The 12,014-nt window shown below is 55.7% G+C and overlaps 1 protein-coding gene across 1 annotated transcript in view; it reads right to left on the bottom strand.

The window, feature by feature from the left end:
* The window catches only part of ABLIM2 (actin binding LIM protein family member 2), a 154,866-nt gene that overhangs the window by 22,278 nt on the left and 120,574 nt on the right, over positions 1–12,014 (bottom strand). Inside the window, exons 17-18 of the mRNA XM_082633098.1 lie at positions 11,499–11,640; positions 206–267 (exon numbers count right to left, since the gene is read on the bottom strand). Of these exons, the coding sequence (XP_082489224.1) occupies positions 206–267; positions 11,499–11,640 (204 nt within the window). The remainder of the gene's footprint in view (positions 1–205; positions 268–11,498; positions 11,641–12,014) is intronic.

Raw genomic sequence — 12,014 nt, 5'->3', positions numbered from 1 at the left:
GGGGGCTGGGAGCAGAGGGGAGGAGGGGTGTTGCCGGGTGGTGGTCTGGCCTTGGGTAGAGCAGCAGGCAGATGTGGGTGGGTAAGCAGGGTCCCCAGGGCCCATCCTCCTGGCCGTGTGGTCACCAAGCTGTGGGAGCCGCCCTAGCTCACGGCGGCCGTTAGTATGTATGTGCTGGGGAGGGCGTGCGGGGCCGAGTACCTACCCGGTGGTCCAAGCCATTCTTGCCATGTCCTGGGACAGGGTCAGACTTGGAATAGGGGAACCCTGAAACAGACACAGCACAGCTGTCATGCACGCAGCCAGGTCGGCGGGCTGCGCAGGTGACATGGGATGGCCCTGAAGATCCCACCTGCCTCATTCAAGACCTCTATCCCCAGGGCACTGACTGAGGATGAAGCCAGGAAGTGGTGACGTCCCCGAGCCCACCCATGACACCAGAAACATCACGGAGCCTGACCCGGCCTGGCAGGCACCTGCATCCTCTGAAAGAGCCTCTATCACCAGGCCAAGCTCCTCACCTAGCTGACCAGGAGAGCAGGGGGCAGAGGGAGGAAGGGGCCCCCATGCAGGGTAGGGCTGTGCCATCCTGTGCCAGAGGCGGCCAGCGGAGGCCCAGCACCACCAGAGGTGGCCTGCAGACTATTTTTTCAAAACCCTTGAGCTGTTCGCAATTGGAGGATTTCACATTAAAATCCTAATTTCTAGCTTCTCAAAGGGCCAGTCTGGGACACTGGGCCCTGGATTCCCTGTGGGAATCCCACACCTGGTCTCCCTCACTGATCACATCCCTGGCTGCTCTGGGGGGCCCAGGACTTTGAGACCCCCCAATTAACCACTTCAATGCCACATCTGGAGAAAGCAGAGCGGAAACTCCTGGCTCAGAAGTCAGTGTGGGATGTGCCCCAGAAGGGAGGCCAAGGGGCACAGCCTGGGCCCCCTGGAGGGGCAGGGGACCTCCACCACCCTTAGAAGCACCCTTAGGAGGCCTTTCCCGGCTGCCTGAACTGTCTTTCCAGTAAAAGCAGGGGCCATGTCTGCTGCACCTGGGGGTCCCTGTCCCCCCCAGCTCAGGCAATAGCACTGGCTCCTGGGAGCCACCGGGCTGCCTGCGAGGGCTCAGAGGGGACAGCGGGTCCCATCCCTCTGTGTTCACGAGGCTGTAAACCGGAGGACTGAGTCTCCAAAGGTGAGACGGGCGCTGTGCACAGAACTGCCTGTCCGTCCACCCACCCACCCACTCCAGGAAGGCCCGCTTCTGAGTACAGGATGCTGGTCGATCCAGGCGCCTGTCTTGTGGGGTGGAGGGTTAGAGAAGACATTCTGTACAGGTCACACCCGTAGGAAAGGCCTCAGCTGGGGACCTGCCTCGGGGACTTGTTTGTCCCAGGGTAGTCTGTGGGAAGGTTCCAGATGTGGGTCAGGAAGGGCCTTTCACAACATGAAGGGCAGGGTTCTCAAACTGGTTTTAGCCAAGGAGCCCTCTTGTCACAGGAAATCTATGTGAAAACTCCGATACGTGAAACAGAGGAGAGCGGAGCTGGAGAGAGAGAAGCGGGGCCAGATGCTTGGGCCAGGCCTGCCGGGTATCCCTTGCCCTTCCTGGTTGCCCTGGGCTCTGCCAGGTAAGTGACCTAGCCAGCTCCTCCCATGTCACAGAAGGGGAACTGAGGCCCAGGGACACAGAGGGACCTGCCCAAGGTCACCCAGCCCTGGGACACAAGACAAGGGCCTCCTGACTTACACTCCTGAGGTCCCTCCAGGACACACCTGCTTCCCAATTTATACCCAGAGCCAGGCACACTTGGGCATGTGAGGCTGTCAGGTTGAGGATCTAAGGGACCCTCAGCTGAGACCCAGGAGCTCCTGATCAGTCGGGGATGCCAGAGTAGTCTTCTCAAAGTGGCGTCTCCAATAAGTAGCACCAGCCACGCCTGGGAGCTTGCTACAAAGGCAAATTTTCAGGACCCACCCCAGACCTACAGACTCAGAATTCTGGGGCTGGGGTCCAGCGGTCTGTGTTTTACAAGCCCTCCAGGGCATTCTGATACACACTAAGGCTTGGAAACCCTTAGGGCCCCGAGAACGACTATGCCCTCACCTCCAGCCTTACCTGCTCTAAATCAGCGGTTCTCTACCCGGATGCACTGCAATCACCTAGCCAGCTTCTAAAATCCCCTGTGCTCAGGCTGCCGGCCTCTGGTCTCACAGTAGGTGTAGAGACCTTACTTCCACTTAGGCCACTTCATCTTCCTCACTCATCAACTATGACTGTCTTCGCTCTTTCTCCTACCTGCCTTGAACTTCCATATCGGATGATGTAATAATTTTTGCTTCGATCGTCAATGATTTAAGAAACTCATCACAAGAAGGATAGTCTGTTATACTGACCCCTATTTTAACCTGTTTTGATGTTCTTCCTTTCTGAATTTCTGAGCTCTCTTATCACTTCCTTTCTGTTTGGAGAACTGCCTTTAGCCAAGTACATCTGCGAGTGAAAACTTGTCTTAGTTTTCCTTTGTCTGAGAATGTCCCCATTTTCCATTCATTCCTGAAGGATTTTTCCATCCAAGATAGAATTCACATCCACAGCAAATGTCTTTCTGCACATTAAATACATGCCATCTTCCTCTGGCCTCCATGGTTTCTGGGGAGAAATTGGCTGTCGTTTGCATTGGTGTCCCCAGTAGGGAGTATATGTCTTTTCCCTCAGGCTGTTTTCCGTATTATTTTTTTCTGTCTTTAGTTTTTGTAAGTTTAATTATGGTGTGTTTTGGTGTGGATTACTTTGAGCTTATTCTACTTGGGGTTCACTCAGTTTCTTGAGCATGTTAAGTTTATGCCTTTTGCCAAATTTGTTAAGTTTTCAGGCATTATTTCTTTGAATATTTTTCAGACCCATTCTCTTCTTTCTGGGACTCCAGTGATACAAGTGCTGTCTGACAGGTCTCTGAGGCTCTGTTCATTCTTTTCTGCTATTTTCTCTCTGCTGTTCAAGTTGGATAATTTCTGTAGTTCTATCTTCAAGTTCACTGATTCTCTCCTCTGACAAATCCTGCTATTCTGTTATTAAACCCATCCAGTGAATTTTTGAATCTTGGTTATTTTATTTTTCTTTCCTGTAATTTCCATTGGATTCTTTTTTTATAACTTGTATTTCTTCTGTGAGATTTTTTTTCTTTTTCATTCATTTCAAGAGTATTTGCAATCGTTTGTTGAAGCAGTTTTGTGATGATTGCCTTAAAAATCCTTCTCAGGATAATTCCAATATCTGATTCTTTTCAGTGTTAGGATGTGTTGATTGCCTCTTCACATTCAAATAGTTATCTTCATGGTTCTTGGTGTAATGAGTGATTTTCCACTGCATCCTGGATATTCAGATATTATGTTGGGAGACCTGGATCCTAGCTAAGTTTTCCATGTCAGCAGGCTGTCACTGTGCTTAGGTTTAACATGTGGGGCATAGCTTATTATGGGCTGTGAGTCTGAAGTCAGTTTAGTTTTCAGAATGCTCGTTAAAGTGCTCTTCTGGCCTGCTGCATCCACCTGGTGTTTCTGGTAGCAACCTGGGGTGAAAGGTGCTTCCCTGGTTGCCCTGCACCCCGAGGTGGGGGTGGGAGACACCAGCCATGGATGGAGAGTGTTTCCCTGGGCCTATTCTCCAGGCTGCTGGGTGCCAGTGGGCCTTCTCCTGGGTACCAGGGAGGGCAGTCATCTACTTGGTCACCTTGTCCACTGCATGGGAGGTGAGAGACACTGGTCCTGCATGTTTCCTCAAGTCCTCAGGTCTCTGGCCAGTCCACCTTCCTCTCTCTACCCTCCAGAGTTCTGTGATTGTCTGCCCTATTGTTCTTGGGCTTTTCAGTTGTACTGAGTGGGAAACAGCAGGGAGAGAGGAGTCTCCAGTATCACATCCCTGGGATGCTATCAAGACCCATTAGAATTGGCCTCTCTTGGGATGGGACCAGCCATCAGTAGGTTTCAGAGGTCCCAGGATCCCATGTGCAGCCAAGATTGAGAACCACCCGTTTAAAAGGTCCCTTCACATATTCAGAGATTTTCTTGACTGTCACAAGCCAAGGCATTACACATGAGCCCATTTTACATTTCAGGAAGCTGAGGCCTAGTGAAATTAAGTGACCTGTATAATATCAAATTGTTACTCATGAAGAGGATGAGACAATCTCCTAGGACCCTAGCATCGGGAACCAGTAACCCTGTCTGCTCCAGCAGCTCTGCCCTGGTGAGGGTTTGCAGGTGTGGGAGTCTTCTAGGGACCTGCCTGGCATATGGCATTGGCTGGCCTTAAGAGTGTGTGCTGTGTGTGTATTAGAGAGAGAGAGAAGGCACACAGGGGGGAGGCAGGTGTGCTGGACCTGGACAGGTGGCAGCTGGGTACTCATGACCCCGAGTTGTATCAGGCCCTGTAACCACTGGACACCTGCCCACGCCCCATGTCCAAGCTCAGCCTAACTAGGCTCCCTGTCACCTCCTCCCAGAAGCCCACCTGTGGCAACCTTGCCCTCAGCATTCTGCTGGGATTGATCTTGGGTCTCCTTGGGTCTGTCGTCTTCTGGGCTGGCTTGTCAGAGGTTAGAGGAGCCACTGGACGGATGGGCAAGGAGAGGCCCCTTGCAGGTGGATGACTATTCCAGGTGCAGCTACAGGCACATGGCTCTTCATAGCATCCAGGATGCTTTGTGGACAACAGTCAGGAAGCCATTTCCCTGGGCAGATCTTCGTCAGTTTCACCAGGATGGTGAACGGTTTTCAGTCCACTGATGTGTGAATATGTAAGTTTGCAGCTGCGTGGCCCTGTGCAGGTTAGGGTCCCCTCTCTGAGCCTTGGCATCCCCGTCTGAGGAAGGAGGGGCTGGGACCCCCTTCAGCCCCTAGGAACATGAACAGGAGGCCCCTTGGGCCGTCTGAGCTTCAGGCTTCAGAAGCAAGCGAGAGGGGCCCACTGAAGGCTCACCATGGCTGGCTCGTGGACCTGACCAGCTCTGTGTGACACCCTGGGGCTCAGCCCATAGGATGCCCAAGTTTGAGCCCCAAAGCCCAGGTGCCGCCTGCCAGGAGGACTGGATCATCCCCACTTTTACAGACGAGGCGATTCCGAACTCAGAGAAGTTTGCTCTCGTACCCAAGGTCACATAGCAAGTGAGAGGCTAGGATTCAACCCAGCGGGATCGCACCCGCATCTAGCCATCTCTGCTGACCCCTCACGTGATCTCATGCACTCTGTAGCTCCCCCTTACCCCCCATCGTGCTGGGGCCCATGTAGGAGGGAAGGTTCTGCTCAGGGAAGACCTGGGCACCCACCGCCCCATGGGCACTCACTGGGGGGCTGCTGTGGGCACAGGGGGAGGCACGGGGGGCCCATCTGGACCCTGCTCCCCAGGAGCTAACAGTCCTCCGGGGAGAAAGGACACACAGGGTCATAGATAAGGTGCTCCCGGCGGGGGTCGGAGGAGGGGAGACAGAGCTCCCAGGTGGGTGAGAGCACCTCAAGACCTGGGCAGAGGAGGCCCTGAGAGCTGTGACCTGGGATGGGGGCTCCTTCCCCCGGACACCTGAGGGTCTCAGGCACTGCCTGTGCCCCTGCCCACAAATCTGAGGCCACACCCTGTCCAGTTCCCCAGCTGAGGGCAAGCCTGCCCATCAGTGGGGCACAGGGACCTTTGCTAAAAGCGAAGAGTCCCAGCCAGCCCCCAGGGAACGGCAGAGGGCTCTGTCCTGGTGCCCCCCTCTCGCACATGGAGGTGGCTTCTCCTGGGCCGACGTCCCCTCCCCGACGTCTGGAACACTCACTGCTCTTGTTGGGGCCGAATGTGAGCAGGGGGCAGAGGGCACTCTGTCCCTCCAGCTGGAGGCCAGGCGGGCCATGCCCTCCCCAGCAGTCTCAGCCCCAGGGGAGTCCCAGCCACCTGCTGGATGCCGGGTGCCGGACGCAAGCCCTCCAGCTCCCTCAGGCCTCTCCCTCCCAGCCTTCCCCCACCCCCTCTGCTGGTCGGGCTCTCTCCATCCCTGGGCCTCCCCCTGCCCACACTTTCTTGATCCTCCCCACCACGTCCGATGGAGATGGGAAACAGAGGCTGAGGACTGGGAGTGAGGTAGGCGCTGAGCAGGAGAGTCACAGTTTCTTTGGGCCTCAGAACCCTTTTGAGAAGTAACACAGCTCAGGAACCCACCTGGGGGAGGGCCTGGGTCTCAGGTTACCCACCCCCATGCCCCCAGGCCCATCCGGGAGCCGAGGACCCCTGTGACTCTGCCTACAGCCCAGAATCCTTTCCTGCGTGCCCAGCCCATCCGTCCACGGCCCGGCAGCTCTGTCTGGGCGTCTCAGCCTCCCGACTCAATATGAAGAACCCACCTTATTCCTGCCCAGCTGTGAACAGAGGTGCCTGCACCCACCTGAGCCAGGATGCCCAGGGTCATTCCTGATTCCGCCCTCCCCCCTGCCCCGCCCCTCCTCGACTGCCTGCACCAGTCCTGCTGTCTAGACTGTTCAGGGGGGCCTCCCCATGGCTTATCTGGACACCCCAGTCCCTTGAGCCCCGGCCCAGCAGCCTCCTGTCTATCCTCTGCAAAGCTGCCCGTCCGTGTTTAAACACATAAAACACATCACCTCATCTGCTCACGGCCCTGCTGCACCGACCCCAGGCCCCAGCAGACAGAGAAGAAAATTCCCAGCATCACGCACAGACCAGCTGTTTCTGGCTGCCCTCTCCCGCCTCCCCACTGGCTTCCTGTTTCCCAAACTGCCACCTTGCTTCTTGCCTCAAAGCTCTGTGCATGCTGTTCGTGCTTCTCAGAACACCCCAGGACATCCCCAAAAGACTACCTCCCCCAGAACCCTCCCCTAGCCTGGATGATGGCAATTCCCGTCCTACCCCGACAGTCCAGCTGAAACCTCAGTCAGAGGCGACCAGGGCTCTGCTGAGAACCCCTAGGTCCGTCCTCCACTTGGAGGCCAGGCCGAGCCCTCCCAAGGCCCATAAAGCCCTTTGTGACCCTGTGCATCCCAGGTTCCAGCCCTCCCCCAGAGCCCAGCAGCCAGGCTTCACCTTTGTGAGGAGGGCTCACTCCCACACTTACCCCTTCAAGCCTGCAGCCCTCAAGCCTGCTCACTTAGCATCTCCCTTCCCCGAGCCATCAGCAGCGTCTGGCCCCCCGACCTGCCATAGGACTTACTTTCTAACGTGGTTTTAGTCTATGTCCCCGCCTCCTCTGGACCGTCAGCTCCTGGGTTGGGGTGCTGTCCCTTTGGCCTCTGCTCTGGCCCCAGGACCTGTTCGGCAGTCACACCCTGTCTCTGGGCCTTCTCTTGCTTGTCCAAAAATGAGGGCTAGGACTGAGGTCCCATCAGTGTGATGCTTGTAGATTCTGCCCCTGGGGTCCTCAGGTCCCAATGCCCAGACTGAGGATTGCCAACCCCCAAAAATTCTCATGGGGTTGGCAGACAGCGAATCAGGTCTCTCTCTCTTTCAGCCGTGGACTAACCTGCCTGGAAACTCCAGAGGACTTAACAGGGGGTGAGGAAAGCCACTTTTGGCCAGGCCTCAAACCCGCTTTCCTCCTGCCAGCGGGGAAGGAAGAGTGGAACAGAGGTGCTGTCTCCCGAGCATCACACTGGTGGGCACTGGGGGTGGGTGACCCAGGAAGCAATCTCGGATCCCAGCTCCAGACCAGGCCCGGACTGGGTGGGCAGCAGGCGAAGACAAGGGGATGGGACTCCATGGGGACAGACACACAGAGGGTGACATAAAACAGCAAAAGCACAGGCAGGGTGGGCGTGCAGTGGTCCCCACGGGACCAATCATCTGCACTGCCTTGGTTTCTAATGTGGAGCTTTCCTCACCCCGACCTCCAAGCCCACCCTAATTCCCCTCACGTGCTGGGATTTGAGGAAGGGCCTTATTCCCTTTGGAAGGGTAGGGTCCTTTCCAGGGGTCACTGAGTCCTCAGAGAAGGGTCTCCAGCTGGCCTGGGGCTTTGTCTTACTTCAGCACACCTGTGACCACCTGGAGGTGGATGTGGGAAACCTCAAAAGGGAGGACAGGATGTGAAGTGTTAGGAAGGTGGGACCCAGAGCAGCAGCAGGCCGGTCCACAGGGTCTAGACCAGGGGAGGGGGGCCCACACCACCTCATGTTCTGCTGGGGCAGTGAATCTCATCCTGTAAGGCTCAAGACCCTCTTCTTGTAACAGAAAATCAATACCATCCCTTTCCTGTGCAGAAATCAGATTCATCAATAATATAACCTACTACATGCATAGTCCAGATAATGCCCTAAGTGTAGCATAAAGGAAAATGAGTAGTCTATCATACAATGTGTATTTCAATGACTGCTCCTTCGGAGGGGCTGACAGTGCTGGCTGAGAACCACTGCCATAGCGGAGAGGGATATCACACTGGTTTGTCAGTTGTCTGCTTCCCTGGGGAACAGGCACTGGGCCATATTCACCACCTCCTCTCCGCTGCCTAGCACTGTGTTCAGCACATAGTAGTTGCTCAGTTAATGTCTGATGAAGGGGTGGATGAATGACTGAATGATGAATTCAGTCTCAGGTGAGATGTGCTGATGGTGTCATGAGTGGGATGAGGTTATGCCTGACCCCTGAGAGCTCACGGAGGACCCCAGGCAGGCGGCGGCAGGGTGCATGTGAACTTGCTCTCAATGGCGTCTTTGCCTGTCCCAGCTCCCTGCATGCGTCTCTGGGGCAGGGGCTGCTCTTGTCTTCTCGGTCTCCCCTTTGGCGCCCTACACAGCGTCTGGCACAGAGTGGGTGCTCAATAAATACCCGTTGAATTTAGTGCATCTCAATTCAACAAACATTTATTGAGCGCCCACTGTGTTGAGTGTCACAATCCTACCCTCCTTGGGTGCGCTACAGATGGATGTCCCAGGGATGCAGGCAGACGTGCCTTGCCACATGCAAACACTTTGTTCAGTAACGTTTGTTTGCAAATGAAACTGGTGTCGATGGACTCATAATAGGGGGCTACTTGGTGAGATTGGAAGGAACCCGAGAAAAGAAGGTGGATACCCCTCTCTTCTCAGTTTAAGAGTGTGCTCATCCCGTCCAAATGTCTCAAGAGGCCGGCAGATAGCAAGGCACGCCTGACCTAGGCACGACCAGCAGCCTGGGTCCTCGCTGCTATTTCCATGCACATTGGGAAACAAGGCGATGTCACCAGGACAGAAATAAGGCACAATTACAATTGTTAGACACAGCGGGTTTCCCATTCGGAGGAACTGACATCAGAACATGTGTAGAAAGCAAAGGGATGACAGAACCATTGTCATGGTCATCGTGAGCCCGCATCCCTGAAGGAGGAGGACACACACACACACGCAGGTTGTTTGTACTTTGGAGGGTTCGCCCCAGTTAGAGCACGAATTCTAGCATAGGCTCTCCAATTCCTGCTGGCCGGGTGCACCTGGATGGGAGGCGGTCCATTCACATCCACGGCTACACCTGCAGCTTGTGATCAGGACACAGCAGCAAGGAACAGGGTTGACAAACAGACCTTGAAGGTGTATGACTGGCCAAAACACTCGCACAGCCTCCGGGTCTCACAGGGTCTACTGCCTGGGGGATGCCTGGGACGACCCCAGGGCGCCTCGTCCAGCACGTGAAGATGAGGAAGCAGCACACAGAGGTGAGGAAACACGAACGGGTCAGCGCGGCACAGAGAGGTCCCCACGGGGCGGCCCGTCTCCTGCCCAGGCTTCTCCCCAGATGGTGTCCCCACCTCCCTAAGCCCCAAGCCACAGGCAGGCCAGAAGGTAAGTGGGACTCCCTGGGGACAGCAGCTGCCCCCCTGAGGAGAGACAGGGCGGGGAGCTGCAGATGCAGGCTCACCCACCTCCCAGCAAGGGAAGGACTGAAGCTAGAAAAGACCACCCTGAGGACCCCAGATAGTCCTTTCCTGGGTGCTCTCAAGTCCCGGGGCTAACGCTTTGGTGCCCTCAAGGCATGGGGGCTGCTGTGGGGCTGGCAAAGCAGGAGCACTCCACCTTCCAAACTCAATTGCATTAGGGAAAACAAAACGCAAAACAGAAAAGGCCATGGTCAAGGCCAGTGGCTGGGGGCCACATGCAAGTCCTGCATCACCAGGCAGAGCAGGGCTGGAGGACTGGCTGCTGCTGCCTGGTCCAGAGCCTGCCCACTGGTTCTCCCGTAACCAACCCCGCACCCCTCACCCCTCACTCTGCTGCTGGTGGGACGGGCAGCCTGCCTCGGCCCTTCCAGACCCTCCCCAGGAGGAGCACGCCTCCGTTTGGACGAGACCCTCTGGGGGACTCTCCGGTGTGACCTTCCAACGGGGATGTCAACCCTGTGCTCTGGCTCTGGATCCTATTTAGAGAGCAGAGGCCCAGGCGGACGGGGCCCGGGGCACACAGACATCTGCTTACAGAGATCACACACAAAACAACACACGCTTTCTCTGTTTAGACGTCTTCTTTAACAAGTGATTGTCTCCACGCTTCTCACTATCTTCCCACGTCGGAACACATGCACTTTCATTTGTGAGATAGTTTACAGTCACGAGAATGGTGATGATGATGACGATGAGCATCTACTATGGGCCCGGCCGAGTGCTGGCTGCACACGTGGCACCTCCTTCGGGTCTCTAACGACCCCGCCAGGCACGCAGGTGAAACTGAGGCCCAGCGAGTGGTGAGCCGACATTTGAACTCAGGTCTGTCTTAACGGCAAAGCCAGTGTCTTTCCTCGGCTTTCTCACGTCCACAACCATCCCCTCCTGGCCTCTGCTTCCAACCTAAGCCTCCAGCTTGTCCACAGAAACCCACCCACAGCTGCTGAGACCCAAAGACTCTGCCCACCGTCTACTGCGGGCATTAGACGGCAGCTTGCTGTTGTTTTTGCCTATAATTTACAGCCTCTGGACGTGAAGAACGTTATGGGGAGTTTCGCCCGACATCTGAAGGTCACGCCTACTGCAGCTTCACGACCCCCCGGATCAGGCAGATGTGGTCTTTGTTGCCTGCACTCCCTGAGGATCTGGAGTCCCAGCTCCCGGCCCCTTGCCCAAGATGAGCACAGGAGACACGATAATGCCGTTCTCGGCTCCGAGTCTGGACTCGCCCCCCTGGACCATGCTCCTGTCCGCTCCGGAGGGAGACGGGCCCTCAGCTTCCAGCCTGGCAGCCTGCAAGCCCTTTTCCCAAAGGAGCCCAGGAGCCTGAGTTGGCCTTCTGCCCTCTTGCCAGCTCTGGAGAGTTCCGGGAGACGCCAGCGTGGCCCTTGGGCAGCAGGCTGGCTGAATCAGGGTGTCACCAAGGGAAGCCAGCACACGGCTACTGGTCTGCTTCCTACCGGGCTTGCCATTCTGTCTGTGGGTTTGCTCTCATAGTTTTTAATGAGCAAGGCTTAGATCTGGGGGGAATTGGCTCAAGGTTGTGGGCCCCTTTTCTGTAAGGACTTTCATGCCACACTGACAGCTCCTTGCTCAAAAGAACCACTCACGTGAGTAAATGTTGTCCCCTGGCATCGTTTGGAGAGGGCCTCTATCAGTCCCGCTACTGTGGGACAAAGACTGGCTGTCTAGGTCTGGAGAGTTGGTCCTAGTGTCTCCGTCCCCCTTGAGAATCAGCCAGTTGGTCTTCTGCTGAGAAAAAAACAGAAGTGAATTTTGAGGTCACCTGCAGTGGCACTGCCCCACTTTACAGAGGAGGAAACTGAGGCTCAGGGAGGTCAGGGACCACATGGCTTCACAAGGGGACAGCAGGGTAAGCCAGCCTTGGGCTCTTTCCACACACACCTACCTTCCTTAAAGACAAGCAAAGGGGGTCTTACCTCTTGAGCCAGGGTGGGCGGGCAAACTCAGCCCATGGGCCAAACCCTAAAATATGCATTTTGATTTGTTTTCCTTTCTTTTCAGACATCTCCTTGGTTAGAGAACCATGACCAAGTTACACAGCATAGAATGAGGACTTCGGGAGTAGATGTGCTAGTCCTAACTGTAAGGGGGCTGGTGGCACC

This window comes from Mesoplodon mirus, assembly GCF_964341445.2.
Source record: "Mesoplodon mirus genome assembly, chromosome: 2".
NCBI lineage: Eukaryota > Metazoa > Chordata > Mammalia > Artiodactyla > Ziphiidae > Mesoplodon > Mesoplodon mirus.
The sequence above is the reverse complement of the archived record's forward strand: the minus strand, read 5'-3'. Positions and strand labels throughout refer to the sequence as shown.